This window comes from Schistosoma mansoni, chromosome W, assembly GCF_000237925.1.
Source record: "Schistosoma mansoni strain Puerto Rico chromosome W, complete genome".
In the NCBI taxonomy this organism is placed as follows: Eukaryota; Metazoa; Platyhelminthes; class Trematoda; order Strigeidida; family Schistosomatidae; genus Schistosoma; species Schistosoma mansoni.
The window spans coordinates 30,315,020-30,341,428 of NC_031502.1; the positions used below are offsets into that span (position 1 = coordinate 30,315,020).

Below are 26,409 nucleotides of genomic sequence, written 5' to 3' on the forward strand. Positions count from 1 at the left end.
ATGCGACACCCCACCCCTTACATTGAACATGCATATCGTACTTTGTGCCTAGTTTGGATGTAATGTCCATGGATGTCCATGTAATCTTAATGTTTTAGCGACTACAAAAGAAACGGATGGAACTTTATCAGGATGATGAAGTAGTTTATTGGAGAGTACAGACTAGAGATGTGCACAACAAGGACACTGTCGAATAGACTAGTCCATGGAATACTATTGATTAACCCATTTTTACAGTCCTTGAAAAATTTCGTTGGCTAGTTCAGTGTTTAGTAAGCCACCGTTTGACGAGAATCCCGACGAACAATTTGGTTGGACGTCAGTATTGTTGCGCTGGCAAAGCAACTTCATTAGAAGTAGTCGTTGATCGGTTTGGAGACATCCATCGTTTAAGAGTGAAGATGCCACAGGTATTTGGAGTTTGACAACGCTTTAACCAGCAACACATACTATGAATCGCACTCATCTAATGAAATCAGAAGTCAGAAGCGAGGAGGTTCGAAGATGTATTTGATAGGCTGTCAATATATCGAGGATCAACTAATCTAGACTGGCTAGTGTTTGCAGGGATTGTTGAGCACGGAGTTCCCACTCATGACCTGGTGCGGATGCATGACCAAGAATCTTCAGCTAGGTGAGTCCATGAAAACTAATGTAGTCAATATCCAAAGTTGAACACTTACAACAGCTTCAATGTCAACTTTTCAGAGTGTAATTCATAATACTCAGACAAACGATATCAGCTAGACAGGAAAAACAACAATAAGAAACAAAATTACTTTGTGTTGCTTACCTAATTTCAATTCCAAATGATTTTCTCAGGCCGTTAAACAAGCCTCACAGAACTTACTTACACTTGTTACCTCTCATCGAGGAGCATAGGCCGCCTACCGGCATTCTTTACCCAACTCTCGAAGCTGGACGTCAACTGAATCTTTCGTCCGGTTCCTCAATACTCTGTTGAAATCTTTCCTGGCATTGACAGCAAACTGATGCCTCTGTAGTTCTCACATTTGCTCAGATCTCCTTTATTCGATATCTTGATGAGATGTCCTCCTTTCCAGTTCGTCGGCACTTGTTCTTCCTCCCAAACCATCCTGTTAGGACGATAAGCATGCTTGCAGTTACTTCTATGTCTGAATTCAGCGCTTCAGCTAGTATTTTGTCGGGTCTCACTACTCTCCCACTCTCGATTTGTCTGGTGGCCATCTCGATTACTTCGATCTTTGAAGTGACATCTATGGGAAGGTATGTGTACGCTGCTTCGACGTCCGGTGGATTCAATGGAGCTGGCCTACACAAGAGTTCCTCAAAGTATTCCACCCATCTGTTCCTCTGTCCTTGAGTTTCCGTGATTGGCTTGTCTTCTTTCTTCTTGACCGGTCTCCCTGGTTTACCATATTTCCCTGCCACTTTCTTCGTCGTGTCATATAGTTGATGCACATTTCCTTCTCTTGCAGCTTTTCTCGCTGTCGTTGCTCGCTCTTCTATGTATTTCTGCTTGTCAGCTCTAATGCTCTTCTTCACTTTCTTGTTTGCTTCCATGTATTCAGCTTGTGCCCTGACCTTAATTTTCATAAACAATCTTCCACATCAGGTATCGTCAGAGTTACACAACACATCAGAACAGATTATAGACACATCTTCTACTCCTTAACAGTAGTCAAATGCTGAAATTCGCCGCCGGCTAAGCTAGTCCAAGTGATTTCATAGAAGCTCACAAGGAGAAAACTTGACATATTCTTAAGGACTAAGGACAGTACATCACCTTCATTTACAACATTTACTACCCAAGTTCTTAGATGGAGGCATAGATGACTCATTTCTGTTAGATATAGAGACACGTTAAGTGGAAATTTCCTCAGTTCATTTCAGAACTATTTGAAAATATTTGAAGCTTGTTATTAAGATATTGGATATTGACATCAGTGCTACCTGCGTGATTTTGTACCTCGCGTTACCGTGTTTTTGGCATGGTCGAAAAGTCATGTCATTGATTCTCGCTTATGTGTTACATGTTGTCGCGGGTTTTTAATGTCGTTTTTTATCGGCTAATCAAAATATTTTTCCGTCACATGTTAATTTTTGTAATATTTATGCGTGTTACATGGCGTTTATTGCAGTCTATTGGTTGCCTGACGTATTTGGAGCTGACAACCTGAATGAATGTTTAGTCGGCCTTATTTGGTAATTTGTAACAATGCAAACTCAGGTAAGTGAAATTCATCATTTATCGAGTCAAATATTGGACTGAAACTATAGTTTCAAGCAAAAACAAGCTGTAAAATAATTTACATATGACTCGCCTCCCCTATTATGGTAGTGATGAACATGGGTGTTGGTAGTTGTTTATAAACTGTAATTGAAGCAATTGAGAGTCAAACTATTCCTGAATCTTGTAATGGTTATAATAATCATTCCATGCGACGTTTCTAATGCGAGTTTGTTTTTCTATTGCAAGGCAACAAAGAGTAAACACACTGGAAAAGGATGAAGAAGCTCTACGCGATCTGGACGAGCAGAACAATGAATAAAACTATTTTGTAGTAAGTTTCCCCTTTTGTACTCGAACCGTGTCTTTCAGTTTCAAAATATATCTGTTGTGCTAGTACACTGTGTTCTAACTTCAACGGCACTTACCGGTTCTGACTGTAGTGTTGTTGTTTCAGATAGCTCGTGCTTCCAAGTAAACGTCAATATATAACGTGCTACATTACGATATGAACTATTAATATACAGTCGTAAACAGTTCTATCCATGATAAGTATCACCGTTGTCATCTGGACTGATATATTATTACGTAATGTGAGGAAGAAAAAGTATGTAAGTCTTCAAAACAGGTACAAAACATAAGCTTGAGAATTACCGACCCATTAGCCTAACTAGTGTGGTTGTTAAAATCTTAGAAAAGATTATTCGGAAGGAGCTGTTTAAGTATCTCGATGAAAACCGGATCCTCTCGGAGAAGCAGCATGGTTTTAGAACAGGTTACTCTTGTCTCACTAATTTATTAGTCGCTCGTGAAAGTTGGTGCGCTCTTAAGGACCAAAAGTTACCTGTAGACGTAGCTTACACCGATGTCAGCAAAGCCTCCGACAAAGTTCCGCATAACCGGCTGTTATATAAGCTAAGGAATGTCGGGATTGGAGGCAATCTATTGATGTGGATAAAAGACTTCCTAGTTGGGCGTCAACAAAGAGTACGGGTGAACTCCAAGTTGTCTAGCTGGGAAACTGTGCTTCGTGGAGCCCCCCAGGGTACAGTTTTGAGGCCAGTGTTATTCCTCCTGTACGTAAATGACCTCAATCGTCTGCTATCGTCATCGGTCTTGCTCTATGCTGACGATGTCAAGATATGGAGAGCGATACAAAGTAACAATGATAGCTTAGAACTCTAAAACGACCTGGAGAAATTATCTGAATGGTCCCAAACCTGGCAATTGCCGATAAATACTTCCAAGTGTATTGTGATGCATATTGGCCACCAGGGTACGGATACATACACGATGAATAACACTGAGTTACCTATTGTCCAGGCACACAATGACTTAGAAGTCATCGTTAGTCAAGACTTAAAGACTACTGCACACTGCCGTGCAATAGCCGCCAAAGGTTTTAGAACTTTATGGTCCATACGCAGGGCTTTTAAGCATCTCGACGCTAAAACGTTTCTGACTTTGTATACAGTGATCGTATGTCCTAAACTTGAGTACTGCATACAAACAGCTAGCCCCTGCCTAAAAAAGACAGTGAACTCTTGGAAAGGGTTCAGAGAACAGCAACTAGGCTGATTCCCGGAATAGCGAAGCTCCTGTATGGTACTAGACTGACCAAGCCAAACCTATTCCCGCTGTCATATCGAAGAATCAGAGACGACTTGATTACAGTTTTCGAATTGCTTAATGACAAATTTGCACCTGATATGCCCTCATTTTTCTTGTCTTCCAAAATTGAAAATCTACGAGGACACCAAAAAAGTTCACAAGCCCAGAACGAATTACTTGTCAGCTGAATACCGACTTTCCCATCGAATCATCAACGAGTGGAATTCATTACCTCAGCACGTGGTTGAGGCTCCATCTATCGACTCCTTCAAAAGAAAGTTGGATCAGCTGATAGACCATCATTGCCAGGACTAAATTAGGCCATCAAGCCTCCCGTCCTTTCCAAACTGAAACTGAAAAATTGGCGTTGATAGATTTTTCTGCCCGCTTTCTGGATTTATACAGGAATTGTGTAGAACATTACTGTAAGTGCCACTTAAGTTAGCCAAATACTCTTCTTAAGTAAAGCGATTCGTGTTTGTTATGAGCATGGTAACTAAAACATGTCGTAGATAATACTATTTTACGATGTCTCGTATAGGGTTAAAATATAAATTTCTGTTAACAGAATCCGAAATCACTGACTAAATCATAAACAAAGTGTTAATGCATGTTGACGAGTAATCGCTAAATAGTGGTTACCAGTTATTTCATTATTGTATGTAAACAGTGAACTGCAAACAGTATTATGAACGTTGTAATTGGATTTTTCTCAAATTTCATATAACTAATTAAAGTTTGTGAGTCCCTTCATTTGGTGCCTGAAGTTTGTTTGTTAATACCGAATAACTAGATGAAATTGTAGGAAGGTTAGAAAATGAGGAGCACTGTTTACAGCAAGTAAAACACTTACAGGTACATCCTATCAATTGCTATTTCATTTACTTATGGAATTTGATACTGATAACGAAGTTTAATCTTTTCTTTCACGATTGATTTGTTGTTTTTCAGAATTGCATTGAGCAAGCTATCCATACATTTTGTTATACAACTTATGACTTCTGTCAACTAATTGAAAGGCTCAAATCTTTGTAATAATCAAGTCTGTGCAGGTGGACAACTTGACGAATTTCTTAATATGGAAGTTTATGCGGAGAAACAATCCACACATTGACGATAACTGTGTTTTGTATTGACTACTACCGCGTTTATTCATCTAATAAGTTATCTAAATATAATATAAATATAACAACTGTAGTTTTTCGCACTTTAAATCTTTTTAGTATGTGTATAGTCCAGTTCGGTACTAATACTACTTTCATAATAGACGTTGTCCGATAACGGTAAATTTATCGTTTGATTGCCTAGTCTGTAAGATCTTACATGAAAATCGCATCACTATCTACACTGACCCATCGTATCGCGACAAATAACAATACTTAGTACTTCTGAAGAACACATTTATGCTTGGGATATAATAATATATTTAATGTGAATATAAATAAGTTAAACATAGTGAGCGCGTCTGCAACACTGAGTCATGCCATTCGATTGAATGAATATCTCCACGTTCACCACTTCCGACCTTCTCCAAGTGTTACATCTTTTTAGTTATTATATGCTTGACTCCGGAGACCATGTGATTAGGAAACAATGCCACTCCAATTATTCATCCGAATATACTGATCGTAAATAGGACTGCAGGAAGAGAAATGTTTGAGAAATGGCAGTCTTACCTAGTTATTGATTTTTAAGTGATAATTGTCTACTTTTTTCTCGACCACCATAGCGAAGTGTCCACCATACTTCTCAACTATCTGTTGTTTATGGATTTTCTGGCTTCTTTGAATTCGTATATACTCTTCACTCAGTCTGGGTAATGATGTTGTTGTATTATAATGGAAGTTATGCGCGTTATTTAACTTCCATCGGCTGCATGGTCTAAGTATGTGATGAGCTAATTAGTTTATTTCGTAGTTGATTAAGCTTACCTGTAAGAGTTGGTCTTTTTACATATGTCAGTAGTATATGACGACAAGGATATCGACAAGTCATAAATGTTCGACAATTGCGCTCGCAAGTGCCTGCATCTAGTTCATAACACCACAAAACTGTATTTAAATCGCATGTCCTTCAGCAGTTTACTTTCGCCGCGAATGTTATGCGTACGGGTGGTCTGAAAAGGGATGTAATTATGCATCCATACTTTTTGGAACTCCTTAAACACACCATCGAATTCAATCCAGTTTCCAAAACGCCTGCTCAGTATTATGCGTTGAAACGCCTCACTTAAGTCGACCGAAATGTCTCTGGAACATAAATCACTACAAACATTACTCGTTAATTACTAAAAAAAGCAGCTATCTCATGCGATAATACTTCAGTAACTGAAGTAAGGACTAAACATTTAGGAATTACGGGCTACTCGTCATATCGTCTTAATTCTCGCAGAAAACAACGATTCACACAAATTCAGAGTATCTTTTACTGATAATTTATACTGAATACGCAGTTTCGTGGACCCGTACAAATTTTAAACAAGGAGAGTGAGATTCAGTAGGGTAATTGGTATCCCAGGTCAAGTTACGAAGCAACAAAAGAGCCAAATTGTACAGTACAAAACAGAGTAAGCTAAATAAACGCTTTTGGCATTGATTTTGCGAATTTACTACAGCCAAAAACGACGCAAATACGAGAAAACCTGATATTCGTGCAACCCAGAGGACAACCAACCGACCCTTAACAAATCAAATACGGAATGACCGCCTCGTATCAGGCCGTTCAAGGTCGCAAAAAGGAAACGGCGGGCAGGTTTGAAAACGCGCTGACTTATTTACCTTGCCCGTGTTTTTCAGACCATAGGTTCACTAACAGTAACCCTTATTGATGTGTCGGAGTCAATTTTTAGATATTAGTACGCTCAATTTGTACGGCACGTGCAACTTATTTTTGAGCTGAAAGCCTAATTTTTATTACAGAGTGATCCATATACATAGGGATTCCTCATTGTTAGCTTTCCAAAATGTGTATCTAAAAAGAAATTCATACTACTTATTTGTCTTATCATGTAACGGAGTCAACAGATACGAATTTCGATCTTTATTGTTTGCTTTATCGGCGAACGGGTGAAGATGTTAGGTGACGCGAAAAAGTGTTAGAAATTGTTCAGAAGATTGTCGATAATAACACTATTAAAAGTTTGTCTTTCGTGTATAAAACCTAATATTGAGGTAATATTCTGCGGTGCGTCTCCATTTGAAATTAGTCGTTCGACACCGGCAGCATATTCCATGTAATACCAATGTAGGAATTTGTTGTAGTAAGTCACATTGAGTACATTTTCATGAATGAAGCAACCTAAGTTTTAAGAAATGCCAGGTTTTTAGAAGCATTTAAAAATGACCTAAAAATTTTACTCCATGGCTTTGTTTTACTTGCTTTATCACTCCCTCAACGGTCATATTTATGTGGTATGTTCTGCCCATAGATTAGAAAACGTAGTATTCACTGTTTTCAGATCATCTTTGAATAGTTGTCAGTAATACTTTTATATAATGCCTGCTTTTTTTATTTTAGCTTCTAACGGTCCTGTCTTGTACGATACAAAATGTTTTTAAAACCATTCTCCGTGAGATCTAATTCTCAAATCAAGTCTTGTGAAAAGTCAGAGGTTCATTTATTTTTGTACTTACTTTTTATTTATAGGAAGCAACTTCTAAACTCATTCTATGAGCAGTATGGATTAGATCCTACAAATGTTTCGGAAATTTTTAAAACAAAAGATGTTCACCGTTCAAAAATCATAACTTCATCAGAAATAAAAGTGAATATCTACAAATTTGGAAATATTCCTTTAATTATTGAAAACAAAAACGAACATCTCCCTACAGGTAGTTTTCCATCTATAGTTCATATTATATAAGTTTACCTTCTATGGCAACTCCCGGACCTACTCCCACACTTCAAAGTACATGAGAACTTAGTTTCCGTTCTAATGAAAGGGGCTGGTAAATACAACTTTTTTAGATCCAAACATTTTATAGACCTTATGCTTCCTGGAGTAGTAACTGATGGTCCGATTCTTCCTTATACATTTAATAAGATAGAAAAGGGTGTTCTTTGTTGTATCAGCACAACTTCCAACCGGTAATTTTATATGTTTTATATATTTGTTGGAATATAGTGCACCGATAGCTATCGGGCGCACAGCTATGTCAAACTACGATATGTATATGAGTGCCGGTAGGGGGAAAGCTGTATCCGTGCTTCATGTTATGGGCGATCATGTGTGGTACGTCTCAAATTTTAAGCGTGTTTTCAATTTATTATGAATATGTTGCACATTTTGTTTTGTCATTATGTATTGTTACAATCAACGGAAATCCTCTATCACGTGTTTTTAGCGGCCTGTTTTTGGAGACCTCAACTGTTGCGTAAGGTCCAATTTCTGATGGTCCATACCCTTCTTCCAAGTTTTCTAATGCCGATTGTTAATCAGTTTCAAAATTTTGAGATCTACTTCCAAAGCACCTTTACAACTGCCTTTGAGTGTAATACCGTATTGAACCACTCAGATAATTGTCTATTATACAAACATGTTAAGTAAAATAAGGTGGTCATTTGATGGTTTTCAATGTGTAGGGAAGAATAAGTTTACCAGACTGGTGTTTGTCGATTCATCATGTTTCTCTGAAAGTCATCAATTTAATGGCCTGAGACATCAAATATCATTAAGAATAGAAGTTCAGTGGTGACATCATGGTCGTCCATTTTATTTCTATGGAACGTTAGGATTCACCTTTTAGCTAAATAAAAGTCTACTGCGGTTATGTGCTTACCTACTGTTGCTTATTTTCATTACTTAATATTCTCTCTCCATTTCTTTGTTGTAATATTAGTTCGTTTCGTGTAGGAGATTTCCTGGTGCCCTATGGTATCAAGCTTTTTTCGCTTTACGATTAAAAAAATTAAAACTGACTCGTACCATGAGGACAATATTTACAGCTCAGTTATATTTACAAAAGCATAGTTTGTATCCCCTGAGTCCTACTTCCTTATCACCTTATTGTAACGAATTGTCCAACAACATTTAGGTCAATCATAACTTATTCAACTAACCTATGATATTTTTGCAAAGCACATTACAATGAAGCACTCCACATTTGTTATTTAGCAGTATATCCCCATATTTTCTTGGGTAATTTTAGATCATTGACCAATATTACCACGCTTCATTCCCATAGTTTTATTTGTTTTCCTTGAATAAACTACTTTTTTATTTTTAATTGAGTTTGATTTATAAATCCGTTATGTTTTTTTTCTATTTGTACACGTTTAGTTCCCTGGTGTCACCATTCAACCGTCCCATCCTCCCATGGCCTATTATCGATGAGGTTTCTCCTAAAACAAATGAAGAAATGGACAATGCCGATGATGAGTCGAAATCCCCAGTAAACATATTGTCTCAACAAACATCGGATGATAAAAATATCAGCGAAGAATTGGATGATCTTCATTTAGAAGAACCATTTGGTTAGTCACAGTATTCATTTGCTAGATGATCAGTGTATTCATATATTATATTCCTATTTTAATTACTGTATACTCTCCTATATTTTACCAATAAAAAACAATATCGTAGAAAATGTTGGACAGTTATCCTCTTGCATAGAAAATTGTTTATAACCAGAGATTCCAAATTTTTCTATTATTTGTTTTATTGGTGAGTTCGTTTGACAACTGATTTCCTAAAATTGTTTGTGTTTCATAAGTGTTAGTCAGTCATCATTGACGTAGAACCTGGGACAAATATGCGTCGATTTAAATTGTCCCACTTCAAAGCACAGTGAGAGGAGAAAACAACATAAGTGGAATTAATGTGAACAAATGCAACAAAGTACTACAATACACAAGCTTGTGTATACGAAGGATTCACCTACGGAAACTGAAAAACCCTAATTCCAAACCAATGGTGCACATGGCTCCATAATCCTAAGGAGACAAATGGCTTCCGTGGGACTGTTTCTCCTAACGTCGCTCCATCGCCCTGTAGATTGGACCTCTGGCTAGAAGGTTCTGGGACTGATCACCTAGGAAGACCACCTGCTTCGGTTTGAGCGCACAGGCAGTATTCTAGCCAACATATAAACTAAATGATGAGTGTGACTCGGAAAATTATTCATGCTCTCATTCTCTCAAATCATACTCAAAACTATTTAACATTCGTTTTTATTATAGATTGCGTTGCTTATCTATTCCTTTATGCTTCAACTCATACAGCAGCTCACCTATGGTGGAAATCTTATCCTATCTAAACTATCTCAAGTCACTGACTGGTCGAAAGTTGAATGCTACCACAGACTACGAATACTGAACCTGCTTTTCTGAAACCACGTACGTCATTCAAACTGCCCTCTTTCAACGTCCGTACACTAATCCAGATCGGAATACAGATAGGGTTGGCCATGTCCTTAGAAAATCTCAGCATCGATGTTTACTGTCTATCCAAGACCCATTTTCAAGACTGGTGAAATACTACAAATTCGTTTCTCGTCTGCCACCTCGAAAATCTTGTTTCGTGTGTGTTCATCCGTCGACCTTGTGAGATCGTCTGGTTTTGCTGGCGTTAATGTCGCGTTAGGCACCAGAGGTTAGGCAGTACTAATCGACTGGAGGCAGCTTAAACGTAGGATGATAAAAAACTTACACAACGATCCTGAGCAGTGGTGGATAGCGAAAGCAGAAAAGATGAAAAAGGCAGCAGCGACAGCCAACAGTAGATAACTATTCAAACTTATCAAGAAAACAGGTACTAAGAATCCGGCTGTTGGTGTAACTGTCTCGGAAAAAGATGGGACCATTATTCACTTTCAGTCCAGGAGATTAGACCGATGGACAGAACAGTTCAACTGGCCTTCATCCACACTTTAGGTACCCATTATCTCCAAGCAACCTGAATTGCAAACTGATGTAGGTCCTCTAACTCTTAGTGAGGTTGAAAAGGCTATCAGCACTCCAAAGCGAAGTAGAGCAGCAGGGCCTGATGGACTAACCCCCGAGATTTTTAATGATGGTGGTCCAGTTTTGGCAGTTAGAATAACTGAAATTTTATCTAAAATCTCGGAACTGGATGTAATCCCATCTGACTGGTCTCGATCGCTGGTCGTCCCAGTTTATGAGAAAGGACAAAACTCCCCTTGTAACAATCTCAGACGGGTCAGTCTAACTAATAGTGTATAAAATATTAGCCTCATTAATACTTCCACGTTTAATTAGAGCTCTTGAAGAGCGAATTCAAGAAAACCAGACTGGTTTCACACCTGGATGTGAATATATAGACCAAATACTCACCCTCTGGCAGATTCTGGGACATAGATTTGTTTATTTTTTATTTATTCATCTCTCTGTGCTAATGGAGTATAGCAACTTGAACCGATGTACCTACGTACCAGGTTCTACGTTGTGGTTGACTGACTAAAACTTGGCCTCCTCGAGTTAAGAGACTTAGTATTTGACCATCGTTATCTCCAAAGGAATGCCGACATCTAGTGGCAACACCATGTTAGTAATGCAGAGGTTCGGCAGTGTGAGTTGGGGCACGGCGATTATAATTCGGTCGGAGTCACCACCTTGAAACACCGACTTTGGTGGCTTGGACATTTCCTACTAATGTCGCCTCAGCGAATTTCGCATTGTGCATCATTCGTCGGCTCTGGGACTGGTTGGAAAAAGCGGTGAGGCCATTGCATGACATGGTGCCGTGCTATGAAAGAAAGCTGTACAGGACTAGCTTCTTTCGGTCTTTGTCGACTCCCTGGTTGTGGTTCTAGGGATGGTGCAACACAATGGCTTGAGGTGTTATCAGAAGTGGTTTGTAATAGAAACCAGTGGCGATATTGCTGCGGCTTTCTTTTACTTCACGAAAATGAGAGTAACTTCTTTGACTAAAAGGATTCTTCTCGATTGTATTTTTCCTAACTGAACCACTCCCATCATTATTATTTCAGTTTTATACATTGTTTTCTGTTCATTGTTGTTCTTTCTCTTTATTATATTCGTTTTCTTTCCTCTATCTTTTCGAAACCTCATTTTCATTGTGTCACACATATATATTTGATGCCTCCTTGTACCGGTATTTGTATTTACAAATATAAAAAAATAATACACAACCTAACTTTACAATCGTCTCAGTAAAAAAAGCAAAGGATATAACTGTCTCATAGTTGTACATTGATTTTTAATGTTCAGTTGACTGAATAGATATGTGGTCAGTCAGTGATTCAATTCATAAAATTAATACTACCGAAATTTAAAATAGTTCATAATAAAGTCAGTTACTTTACTCTGACTAATTTTAAGGAATATTGCATATGATCTCTGACCATTGACTTCACTGGTCTTGCTTGTCCCAACGTGAAAGCCCACATGTCAATAAAAATCGATTCTTCACATATTTTGGCTTAACAAACTTTTTACTTCTCGTCCTATATGCCTGCTTGTTTCAACATCATAAGTTGAGGTTGTTGTTGATCGGTCATGTGCAACATTAACTATCTTAGCAGTTGCAAATTCGCAAAACGATACATCAAATTACCCTTTGTAGCTTTTATCCTTCACTTATGTGTGACATTTGTACTTTTTTGGCTTTATTAATCGTTGCATGGCTATTCAGATGATTATTAGCCTTCAATTTCCATCTTCAACATTCCTTTATCACAGAAAAAAGCAGTTAATTCCATTCATGTCTACATTTTATGCATCCCTATTTTGTTTTTGCAGAGTTACAACCATCACTTGATCTTGATAAAATTCTACGGGAGTGTTTTTTAAAAGGTCTTAAGTTGATCAAAATAAATCAACTTCCAATACAAGTGAATATTTTCTATTCTCAATACGTTTTGGTACACAAGTAAGTTCCTTTTTTGTAAATATTAATATATTGGTGATTTCTTTCTTTGAAAAAGTAGTGGACGCCTACTCATGACTATGATGATTGTTTGTTTGCTGTAGAGATCTAAAAGGTGTTTTCAGTGTTATTTGATTAGAATCACAAGTTTCTACTTGTATGTGACCTAGCTCACCTTCAAGCTGTATTTTTTAATGATGACCAGTAGCACTACTCGATTGCTCGAAACCATGTAAGTGGAGCACAATGTATGCACATAGATTCAAATCTTATTTGCAATTACTGTTAAAAGCAAAGTGTTTGGCTTTAAGTCTTACACTGATAGATGTTCTCTCTGTGATCAGTACTCACAATTCCTATTAAAAGGGACTTACTGTCTAGTATTTCACAAAAGTTAGAAAGTTTTGTTTCTGATATTTTAATTAAGAATCGATACACAATACCGATAAATGTTAGACCAGGAAAATTCTCATTTGTTAGCTTTCTGATAACATCATGTAATAAAAATACATTTTAGTAAAAATATTCAGAACCAAAACTGTACAATTTTTAGTATTTTCTTCCCTTTAATCGAACAACCTATTCTACTCATAGTCGATTAAATTCCTTTTTAATTATGAGAATTATGGTGTAGGTTTTCATAGTTTACTATTCATTTATTATCATTACAGATCTCCATCAGTGGATCTAGATATCAAGAAAACAAAATTTAAGAAGGTGAATCATTGTTTGTGTTACAGACTAACAATTCATTAAAGTTATAGTAACCATGTCTTAAATTCATAAAATATCTTTAATCAATATATTTTTTAATAAGAATGATATGAACAGTAGTTTCTTTATGAACCGAAAATTAAATATTTGAGAATCGTGTAGTATTTCTGGAGTTACATTTGTCTTGTAAGAGCTGATCTTATACCACTGCTTTTATTACCGCTACATTGTTTCTGTTGATCAGCGTCCAAATCTACCACCACTTGTTGCCAGCTACTTAAATAGTACTAAAGATGGGAAAAATACTGAATAGGAATAGTTAAATGAAGTGAGTTCCCTGTATTTATGTTCAGATGTTCACAGTCATCACAATTGATTGAACTTTCGAAGTAATTAAAGTACTTGATACTCTCAACCACTGCACTCTCCTTGGCCAGATTAGACATCCATAAAAGCCAGTCATAATGTATCTAGCATTTGAAAGCACCAAAAGAAACATTTTTAACTATTGCGCAGGACATTCAAAAGACTTTATTTAATACCGTTTTCTTCAAACAGAACTTCGGTTCGTTAACCAAATTTCTGAATAATTGGAAAGTCAAATAAAAATAGTAGTATCTACAGGTGCATATTCATGATTAAGTTAAAAAGAAAGTAAGAGTATAGAGAGTGTTCTACCTATGTTTATTCATTTTAAATCACGCTCATAAACTAGTGGAGTAGGTTATTTTTAATGTAACTAGAATATTCACTTTGGGATTGTAACCGAAGTATAATCAAGTGACCTAATTAAGTCGTAGAATTGTAGAATTTCTTCACTAGATACAATACATGACTTAAAATCGTTTCGTAATGGGCATTTCTTCACTTCGAAATCTTAAACGTCCTGTTGTATAACGTTTCAACTATTATATTTATCATTCTTTTACTAATCCACAGTTCAACAACATTTATTATTCCATGTCCCACGACTTCATCTACCTGTAAACTTCTAGTAAGGGTAACAATATAAACGATTATTCGTCTTCTAATTAGTATGAATCTACTTCATTTTCTCTTTCGTTAATCTAGGTTGGTCTATTTTTGAAAGCTATGCAAGATGAAGGTTTCGTCGAGGTGACTGAACCGAAATCTGGTGTATTGATGTTAAATCATATTAATAAAGATCATATTGAGTAAGTATAGAAAATTTTAAGTGTTTCTTCAGTCGATATGTTTTTCTGAGAAAGTGGATCAGTGAAACAGTTTTTGCAAGGTCACTTCAAATGTATATAATGAAATGTTGAATAATCTCTTACGTTTGGCTTTCAATCAGAACTTCGCACGTTCAAACATTTCTCTACCTACTTCGGTTTGGGCTATTGGGTGATATCACTATCTCATGCGCAAAACATGCGACCTAAAACCAAATATATAAACCTGTATCTCGGTAAATAAATTACACTAAAATGTTGTATTGTTCTTTTTCTTTCGAACTATTCATCTTTTTAGGAAACCATTCAACATCGATAACGGGTTGGACTAAATGTATATTAGTGTGATTTTTAGTTATATTTTCGCCCTTTAATTTTGTATTACTGAAATTCTGTTCCTAGGGGAAACAACTCTGATCCTTACACAATATGTGTCAGTTCAAATTTAGTACACAAGTACTGTATTTGAATTCTGAGTTCCATTAGTTTTATTTTCTGCATCTGACTCCAAGCTTTCATTTGATGTCTTCGAAACAGTATCATGATAACTTCCTTCAAATCAAATGATATAACGTAGCTCACGCGTCAAGTACATACTTATATGTCCCATTTTGAGCTGCACCTTTTGTGTAATGACTAGTATTATTGTGAACGAAGACGCAAGCTGGGACAATCTGTTTACTGTTTAGTACAAAGTTACAGAATATCTTAGTAAAATATGAGAATCATACACTGAATATTCCATTTGAAAATTTCCATCATTTGTCCATCACGTTCTGTATGATTCTTCCTGTCCACAATTCCTTTCTATTCTCTTCAACTCGATCTTCTTAGCCTTCTGTTGCCAGGCTTTCCACTTGATTGGTGTTGCATACTACTGACGTCTGTCGATATAAGTAGCTTACACAACAGTATCAATGTCCAAACAGTAGATCGAGAGCTGTTCAAACTCGTGACTCAGTAGTTTAAAAGCTATCACCTAAACTACCAAGAAATCGAAATACTTTAGTTTAGTCTATATTACTTGATATCATTAGCTAACGAACGATTACCACTTATGTATGTACTGAGTGATATCACTTATTTTTCCTTTTTATGCATGTGTTTATTCGCATTTGATAAATTTGAAGTATTAGAACCTAGTTCTAGTCCCATAATTAGCTTTTTTATGATTTCGAAAACTTAAATCAACAAATATTCTTTCCCTGCATTCGGCTGAACGTAGTACTTAAAATCCAGAATAATTACAAAGGGAACATGATAAACTGAAGTGAATATATGTAGTTATATACACTAGAGGACTGAAGTATTCCTACCACTAATTTATGATTTAAGATAATTTATTCTGTGGAATCTTTCATTTTATCAATTACCTAATGCTGTGTAATTCATCACAAAAATTTGATTATTATTTTTAATTTCATAATATGCACTCATCTAGATTACGAGGAGTAACTGTTCCTGCTTCAATAACAAATCCTAAAGTTGAGTTTCATTGGCCAGGTGACTATATGGGCCCGCCCCAAATTGAAGATATTCGAATAATTAAGGGACCTGTTACAGCTTTATTTTCACAGTTTGGTTATAAGTAAGTTTCTCTATTGTTTCGTTAAACTTATGAACCTGTATAATTTAGACCATCACTGAAAACCTGGAAGCACTACATGACCTTTCTGTCTGGGTATGGGACTCGGCAGTGCGCGTCCATGACTCCGCACGCGAGAATCGAACCTAGAACTTTCTGTCTCGCGCTCACACGCTTGATTTCTAAATCTCTGAGCTGGTTACCAACAGTGTTAATGTCTAACCTTGATCAATCCACGAAATTGCGCGACCATCTTCCATTGCCTGTCGTGGTAACTGCCTCACTCCCTGCTCTACTGGTCCCGACTTCTCACTAGAACCCCGGAAATTTCCTCCTGAAGTTAGTCACTAGTGAGCATATGATAATTTCCAGTATCGGGTTGTGAAGTTCGTTGAATTTCGTTGAAATCATGGGTTGATCTAAGTTAGATCACCATTGAAAACACGAAAGCACTATATATATATATATATATATATATATATATATATATATATAATAAGTACGCATTTTTTGTGTACGCATCCCTTAATCGGAAATTATGCCGAGATTCAAAAGAAAATTCGTAGATATAAATATAGCGAGCTAAATTTGCGTAAAATACTTCATCCCTGTAATGATATATGTCTTCATAATGAATGTTATATGTCTTCATAATGAATGTCACATTTTTGCAAACTATTATGTCATGATTTAGGTTGATGGTTCCAGTCATTGAACTTTTAACCAGTTATACCACCGGTTGATACATCGTTTTGTATACTTTGATCGATATGACCAGCTAGCATTGTTTGTCTTGACACAAGAAAGGTTTGGTTTAAAGTTCTGTACATCAGTTTGGATTTCACCATTTTAAATTAGAATTGTTAGAATTAAAGAAAGATATGTTTGCTTTAGAAAATTTTTATACTACTAATGAATCCAAATACAGATTGAATAATAATACTTTTCCCCTCCAAATTTACGCTTTTAATTTTTATGAACTTAAAGTTTACACTGATAATATTTTCAATTTCGTAAGCACTCCCACTACGAGAGGGCAGTGAGTAGGATTTCCTTGGCAGTGCCTGTATACGTGTGGCTATGTGAGAGCATTTCAAGACGGAGAGTCGACTCTCCCTACTCTCGGACGTGCCACATCATTCCGGGGCTACTTAACGAAAATAAATAATGGCTACCATAAAATGTAATTGTTAATTACTTTCAGCTGTATCAACCGAAACCTACAAACCCGAGCACAACGAACTTATACCTATTTCATTTGAAATCTGAAGACCAAAATAACTAAGCATTTATGGGCGATGACTAACAATGGAATTCAGGACGTGCGTTTCGTCGTGCTTGAGACTCATCGGCTGGATGTATCTGCATCCCAGAGCTGATGTTCACTCCGGGACTCGAACCCAGTACCGTTCGCCCCAAACGCCATCGCGTTATTCATTTGGCTACCGTGTCCTAATAGACACTTGCTAGTGCAATTGGGTGAAGTTCAAATTCATTTTCTATTATTTGTTTAAATCTTCCAATTGATGTTTAGGACTGCAATCGATCAGTCTCTTATTGGCATATATGTTCGAGTCCCGGAATGAACATCAACTGTGGAATGCAAACACATCCAGCTGAGTCCTAAGTAAGACGAAACGCGCATCCTGGACTGCACTGCTAGCCACTAACCCTCTTTGCTTATAATGCTTGTAATGTAGGGCAATATAAAGTCAGTCCGCACAGGATGCACATATGTCAATAAGAGACTGATCAATTGCAGTCCTAAACATTAACGGGAAGGTTCAAACAAACAATACAAAATGAGTCGAAATAACTGTTATATCTGAAGCGTTACGAATTCACTAGTAGCGAACAGAACAAAGACTTGTGACCAGGGACCAATAAGCTAGCTATTCTGACGCGACCCAGACCCAGCTAACTAGAGTAAGAAGTCCAAGTTGGAAGCGGGGAAGTTATATTCCGTAGCAGCCAGAAGCACATCAATCAAATAAGGGAAAAGGTCAAGCGTATATATACAGCAGCGAATTGTCCTTGGGCATCATTAATAAATAGCACACATAAAGAAACAACGGACCAATAGCGTTTAAGATAGTTACAAGTGGGAAATATGACGTGAAGGTAAAAAGAGCGCGTTTGGCGCGAAAACAGCTAAATTCGAATTTCCAAAATAAAATTACAAAATTAAGCCACTTATGAAGTAAGTTCTGGGGATTTGACATCCCCAACACCTCCCTTTTTTGATAACGCACATTCTTCGAGTCCACTTGCATTCTGACTGTCTTTTGTCGTTGGCGCAGTGACCATCTTCGGGACCGTAGGTCGACCTTTTGTGTTTCTTCATGCGTTATGGCTGCCGGTAGATTAAATGTATCCAATAGTACGTCCAGCGGAATCTTTACTTCGGTCGATGGGCGCTCTGGCGTTAACCGCTTGCGTAGTTGATTTCGATGTCTGGTCCACCTGTCCGCTCCCACCTCAACCTCGTACATGACTTCTCCTACCTTTCTAACCACACATGCTTCGATCCAAGGATCACGATTTGCTCTGTAGTCCCTAGCGAATACTGGGCATCCAACGTTGTACGTGGGTAGCTTCCGGGACGTGGTTTGTGCTAGTGGTGGTGTGGTTTTCGGCAGCATCAAGTTGTGGATGGTCCTCAACCGTCTTCCCATGAGGATCTCTGCGGGGGACTTCTGCTCCGGCAGAGTGTCGTTGGGGGTCGTTCTGTAGGCGAATAAAAGATTTTGCAGTGTCTCCATTGGCTTCCCCTCCCCGTTTGACTTAATCAGAGCCCTCTTGAACGTATCCACGAACCTTTCCGCTTGCCCATTCGATTGTGGGTGATAAGGTGGGGCGCGAAGATGCCTGATGGATAGGCGTTTGCAGAACTCTTGGAACTGCGCCGAGGTGAACTGCGAACCATTGTCGGATACAATCACTTCCGGTAATCCGTTCCGTGCGAACAACTCAGTCAAATGTTTCAGAGTCTGGGTGGTCGTTGATGGAGTGACGGGAACAATCTCCGGCCATTTTGAGAAGGCGTCGACCACGACAAGATAAGTGGTTCCGTTGACTGGACCGGCAAAGTCGACATGTATCCTAGACCAGGGATGCTCAGGCTGTGGCCATGGAACCGGCGGCACCTTCGCATTGGACTTTGCAGCTTGTTGACACTGAACGCATTTGTTTACTAGATCCATGATATGCTGGTTCATGAGGGGCCAGTAAGCATAGCCTCTGGCGATGGATTTCATACGCTTTATACCTGGATGACCAATGTGGAATTGCTTCAGCACCCTCGATCGTAGGGATTCTGGCACCACCATTCTATCTCCAAACATCAAGCATTCATTTACGACACATAATGAGTCACGACGATGGTAAAGCTGCTTCATGTCACCGTCAAGTTCAGTTGATGGCCAGCCATTGGTGACGTAGTTCACAAGTATAACAATAACTAAGCGTGTTTCGAAGGTCATTAAAAATGTATGATATTATTTATATAAATCCAATTACAGTGATCAAATAACAATTTTCAGCTGTATAGATTCGATCTTTTCCACCTAAAAATTTACCGAATATTCATAAGAATTGAAAACAGTTTAGACGAGTTAAGACACTCAATCATCTGGCGACAATTTGACGCACTTTATCCAGAGGATTAACTAGAATAGAGTTTCTTCAACAATGTCTAACTACATACTACTATCCACGTTAATGTTTCGAAACTACGCCTACGCAAATTACCTCCATCACCTAAAAACCATCAACAAGCAATAAAGTCTCGGATTGAATTTATGAAAGACCACTTATTTATACTAAGAACTGAAGCCTCTTCTTATAAAGGAACTTAATATTGTATTTTGAATCAATTTTTATAATTTCCTTCAAGAGGTCCAGACAAAAGAAACCCTTGTCAAATCTCAACTATTTGAAGGTATGGTAAGCAGAGATGGATAGTGGCTAGCAGTGGAATCCAGGACGCGCGTTTCGTCCTATTCGGGACTCGTCAGCTGGATGTACCTGCGTCTCAGTTGATGTTCACTCTGGGACTCGAACCCAGTACCCTCACTTCAAACGCCATTGCGTTATCCACTCGGCCACTAAGTCCTGATAGCCACTTGCTTGTGCGATGGGGTGATGGCGTCCTAACAAATCGATGGGAAGATTCAAACAAACAATACTAAATGAATTTATTTGAAGGTATTCCTGGAAAATTTGTGTGCAACTTATCAAGTTTGAACTTGCGTCGAATAGAGATGGAACCACTTTCAATTGGATTTAGATTTGTATCATCAATTATCTGAAATAGATTCAATAGATGAAGAAAAGCAAGGTTGGTTAAAATCTAGACTAGTTGATATTGCCCACTAATACAAGAAATCTCAGATTCCATAGTGAAGAGTCTTTTTTAAAGATCACTAAGAAGCTTTACGGAAAAATACTACTAACCAGGACGCTGCTTTAGTCCTGATCGGTGACTAATGTTCAACGATTAAGGATTTCATTCTGGGAATCTTGCTGATTGGAACGAGTAAACAAATCACTAGATATTAAATAGGTTTATGTTATAATCCTAAGTACCTTATAAACTAACCATTTTCAACTTGATCTATCTCCCCAAACTCATCAATCATTTTTCCTGTTCCCTAGGTCAGGCGAATGTATTAGCCAATCAGAAGCCAGAAGGACTATTGATAATTATGTTCGAAACAACAAGCTTCAGTTGATTACAGATCCGAGGTAAATGCAGGATATGTTTTAGTGCTTATTTGCTGAATAAATATGTTTTTCTTTATTATTAACTCTTTCGAGCTAGTTAATAAGTAAAGTAATTTTACTAATTTCTCAGTCAATTTCATTACTTAATGATTATGTCAATTATCATAACATTCACCTCCTTAGTTATCTTATCATAAAGTTGGATATTTCCCAATAGAACATTTCTATAGTGTTCAACCATTGTACGTTGGTGAAATATATTTGTATACTGTTTTATTTCTTTTCATATACGAATATGTCAGTTGTAATTTAAGTAAAAATAAATGTATTGTACCTCAGGATATGAATGCTACTATGACAGAAGTTACCTCTGACTGTCCATTTAGTCTGTGACCTCACTTCAATGACATTTTTTAATCATTATTTTTACTCCTAACTTTGACTGAAGGAAATTTTCCTTTTCAACTGACAATAACTGTTGAAACAATATTTGGTTACTGAGATGAATGTTCACACTTGGGCCTTTGATCATTAAATTGATTGTCAGTACAGGTATATAAATGATAAATATTTAATCGTGCATGATTTCAAAAAAGCTACATCCATCCATCATTTTTTCTTTAAGATTGTTTTTTTGTATCACTAAGTTTAAATTGAATTAACTGTACACAATTTGAAGATTATTTGTTTTCCTTATAGTTTGGTTCATTTAGACAAATTATTAACGAGCATATGTGAGCCGAAAACTTTTATTGAATCCCCTGAAAGTACCATATCAAATCCAATTTTTCACATTCGTTTTGGTGATCTTATTTCTCAAGCCTTAAAAAACTTAACTACTGCTTATCGCATAACTTATCCGGACATGTCCACCCCTGTAATCTGGAATAGAAAAGAGCCACCTCATATACATTTGTATATTGTTACGAAAGCTGGAAAAAAATTAGTAAGTTAGCGTTTATTTTAAAAACAATGATAGCGACCAACATTTTCTTTGTGTATCACAAACTTTTGTTTTAAGCACAACTGTTTACCAAGACCTGTCCTACCTCTGAAGAATGACATTTATTGTTGTTAGGACTGTCAACTAATTAACTAACTAGTTAAAAATCTCTTAATTATTTACACAAAATTGTCAACCAGTATACGAACATAAATAAAAAGAAGATTTAATCTAGAAAACACATGTTTTAATACTTCATAGCTACAACTCCAAACATATCCTAATTTTAACGAATTGTTTAATGTCAATTTGCTTGTAACTGTACTATCGAAAATAGTTCTATAATTTAATTGAATAAAGGAAAATCTACATACATTGTAATCCGTTGGTCTGCGAATTTCTGGATATGGGGAAAATGGTCAGTATAAAACTGTAATCTTAAAATGTATAGTAAAAAGACATGAAAGACCTTCTAATGGTACATAGTTTTGAACCCAGTAAACAAACATGTAAAAATATATAAACCAAGCATTATTGGTCCGTAACTCTAATTTCAGCTAATCTGATTATCTTAAAACTGTTAATAAACTCACGACTATCTTCACCGCTGTATTCATACGCTGAATAGTCTACAATAAACTGATTTGTCTCCACAGCTTATGTTTATATAACTACTATTTATTTTCAGGTTGATATTTATTAAACGTTTAAGAGCAATAAATGCAGGAGAGTGATAGTTGAATGGATACAATAACTTAAGTTGCTTAGAAAGGAATTAGGTTAGAAACTTGATATATATAGCCAAATAGCAACCTATGATTGGAAATCCTCATTTATATCGAACTATATCAAATACTTATCCATCCATCTGAAAAAGCCATAGTAATCTACGCAAATTCAACCCATATTCAATTATGCACTTTAACTACCCTATAGTTCCTGATTCTCCTTGTACAAAAAAGTATAATCTAGTACACCTCAGTTGATCTATGGTTACTGTCTTATTTTCACCAAGCAAAGAACAGGGCAATAATGAATGTCAAATAGTAAATGCTGACTATTGAATTCTAATTCAGTATGCCTAGTAGCCTCTACATGTGATAGTCTGTAGTTCTATTCTTTGAATATGAACTGTTGAGAAATCTCAAAGGAAGATTAAACAAGTCGTCATATGTATCCCGGATTTCTTTTCTAATTGTTCTTTAACTTTATATAGTTGAGATCATGAGTCAATTGAAGCTAGACCACCATGGAAAACGTGGAAGCACTGGACGGCCGTTTCGTCCTATTGTGGGACTCCTCAGCAGTGCGCATCGAATCTCAACTATATAAAATTACTAAAATCTCCACAAAACCCCCTTGTGATGCTCTTTAACTGTTATCGCTTCAAAATAGTGAATTTGTAGGAGAAACAGACTAGTAAGAAGTTTTATTTTTACACGATGATTTTGTTAAATTGTATCTTCAAACGTTCCTTATGATATATGTGACTCTCATCTTTAAATAAAATTTATAAAATAACAACTCATTATCCTGACCACAGCCGCTACCTTGATTCGGTAGTCGAGCTTAGATATCGTGACCCAACTGAGTTTTATTTGCTGGAGTACATTTCTTCCAGTTTTATCATGACATGTAAGTCTGTTGGAGTGTGATAAAATTAAAGTAAGAATATTAAGGTCAAACTGCAGAGTCATATTGCTAAATGTATTGGAATTTGAGTGCAGTGAAGTGTTTCTCTTTTAAAACCAGCATCCTCAAGCCTATTGCCTTCTCTAAATGAAAGGAGATTTTAACAAAGATGGACCCTAAAATTACCGTATTTCAGCTCGCCCTAGGGATTTCCACTGTTGGTGATGAGGTATGAGAAAATTGGAGATCATAGAACCAAAACTACTCAAAAGTTGTGTCTGACCAACCTCAAATATCTGTTCCTTGGGCCGTGAGATCATCAAGACCACTTTACTAACCCAGTCTACTTATCACACCCAGCAAACAGTATCGTTCCACAATTTGAACGATCTAAAAGTAACAGCAGCGCACACATCCCTAACAACAACACTGATGGCAATTAATTGTTAAATTGTGTCAATGTATTGACAATTATTAGTCATTATTAGGAGTAATTTTGTATACAACTAATTCTATCTTACTGAAGGAAAAAGAGTAGTTAATGATTGCAGACTACTGTTAATATTGATGGCAAATAATTTCTTTAATTATCATGTTTATTTAACTTATCTATGCGTTGATTATTTATTCATTTACGGATTTACCATATATTTAGACTCGAATAGCAGAATTGGAAAATTTTCACATTAATCCAGATTCATTTTCTAAACAGCTGAAAATAAATTTAGCCTGTTCAGCCGGGAGAACGGATGATCAACAGTACCCGGGTAAAATCATCATTCAAGCCCAAGGTGTTCACCTTGTAGCTATCTCGAAATTACTTACAGGTAAGATGAGTAAAATCTAAAAGCAAATACTAGCTGTTGTCTGTTCTTATATACACACATGCATATATATATATATATATATATATATATATACTGTCTGTCGATATTTATTTCACTTAATTAGATAAATGAGCAGTTGTTAACTGCCATTTTATACTGAAATATTCTCAGGATTTAAGTAACATTCTATTTTATCATTACAACAACTTGGTTGTATAATTACGTACCAGTTGAATAGTTTCATAATAAGACATGTCAAATCTTGATGGGGACGATTGATAGTAAAAGTCGTTATAATCTGTCTTGTTCTAGACACTTATGTGTTCAAAAAGACTTTAAAATCAATCAAATAGTCGGTCATGCATGTAGAATCTAGCACATATCCCCACCCACTTCCATGTTGCTAAACTACATTAGCACCGCGAAAAGAGATTGTCAAGGCGAATACTGAAATAATAGAAGTATCAATGGTAAAAAAAGACCAGAAATAGGGAATATGATTCTAGAAGAATAAATTAGTTTAATTACAGTATTAAGTTATTTTGAAAGTCAGGGTTTACGCGTAGACAAAGAGCGAATAAATCTGCGTTTTTTTCAACCGATTCTGAGTCATATGATTTAACATCTCCAACCAATGGTCACGATAATTACAAAGACCCCAACCAAGTAGACTGGACTTACTAACATAGCTCAGTTTAACAGCCAATAACCTTATGGACCGATCTGACTTAGCTTGATCCGCTTAACTTTCTTCCATCCTACTCCTACTCTAGCTTACATTGTACTGTGAAGTGTTGGGTGACTGGTCATACATCATAAAATATTTGAATTAATTGCATATTCAGTAACAAAAGACTTATAATTAAATAGGGTTGAATATTTGTCTTACACAATATCCTAAATAAACCCGAAATACAGACAAATATGTTGTACATAAAACGTCATGCAAAAATATATCTATCCAAGTTTGCACATTTCACAACAGCACAAAGAACAAAATTCACTACTAAAAACATGTATCCAACCTTAACATAGTTAATTCTATGCCTGAAAGAGCCAATTATTTAGTATCGATGCATGTTTTCTACTAATAGAGATATAGTCTCACAACCTGAAATTATTTCAAGGTAGAATGTTACTCTGCATAATAGCTTTTCGATAACAACGAGATGCATGCGAGATACTACTTATATATGAGTCCTTAAAATTATTTTACACTTCTAGCCTATTTTCGTACTTTATGTACAAAATGTTGACTGACACGATGTAATCAATTGATCAAGTGTTCAATAAATTAATTAAAAACTACGGTGAAATAGTATTGTGCTATGCTTCCCTGGTTTTCAATATTCATCCATTTGAAAGAACCCAATGACCGAAATCATCTTCACATTGAATTCATGTTAACCAACCGATTAACGAAGCGCATTTTTAAAATTGTAATTCAGAACTAAATTCTAATAGCAGAATTATGATATACTTTAAATTTAATTTCCTTTTTTCATTACAGAATCGTATTCAATACCAAAGCGATTTATTAAAGGTTACACGGAACCAGATAAAAAGTAAATGTTAGATTTAATCACTGACACATACTTTTTTGTATACAAAATAATTGAAAATTTTCTGTACAACTTGCTGAATTGAATGTACATTTTCTAAAAAGTACTTTAATAATCCTATCACTTTCAAATGTTGAACTTAATCATCTTAATGTGAATAGTGTATTAGTCATTGAATCCCCAGGGAGTATGATAATAACAATGTAAATTAAACAACTGTGGAAATTCGCTTACTACACTACAAGATACAGAATCACTATATTCAAATGCTAGGTGGTTGGAGACAGTAGGCAGAAAACCGTAAACCCAAGTTTCAGGCTAGTTGCCACTATTCAGCAGGGCGTATCTGTAATTTTGAGAGAAATGATGCTCTATGTCGGATTCGAGCTAGCGCCACTCAGATTCACTGTCTGAGATGTTAACACTGAGCTATTGGAGACGCGATTAGTCAGTGTGACAGGCATTTACAAATGACTAGTCACTGTCTAAATGACTAGTCACTGTCTAGTCTATTAGCATCAATTAAAACCTATGAGTGAAGTTGCGACTTTATATATATA

At 36.5% G+C, this 26,409-nt stretch overlaps 1 protein-coding gene across 1 annotated transcript; it reads left to right on the forward strand.

The window, feature by feature from the left end:
• On the forward strand, positions 1 to 25,856 carry Smp_155400 (putative ligatin; the record flags this gene model as incomplete). The annotated part of the gene is made up of 13 exons (XM_018789325.1): positions 1 to 59; positions 7,469 to 7,653; positions 7,687 to 7,770; positions 7,807 to 7,909; positions 7,947 to 8,054; positions 9,102 to 9,295; positions 12,542 to 12,671; positions 13,340 to 13,385; positions 14,454 to 14,557; positions 20,817 to 20,906; positions 21,585 to 21,831; positions 24,116 to 24,287; positions 25,798 to 25,856. The coding sequence occupies 13 exons, from the start codon at positions 1 to 3 to the stop codon at positions 25,854 to 25,856; spliced, it is 1,581 nt and encodes a 526-aa protein (XP_018654780.1).
• Between the last annotated feature and the right edge of the window lie 553 nt (positions 25,857 to 26,409).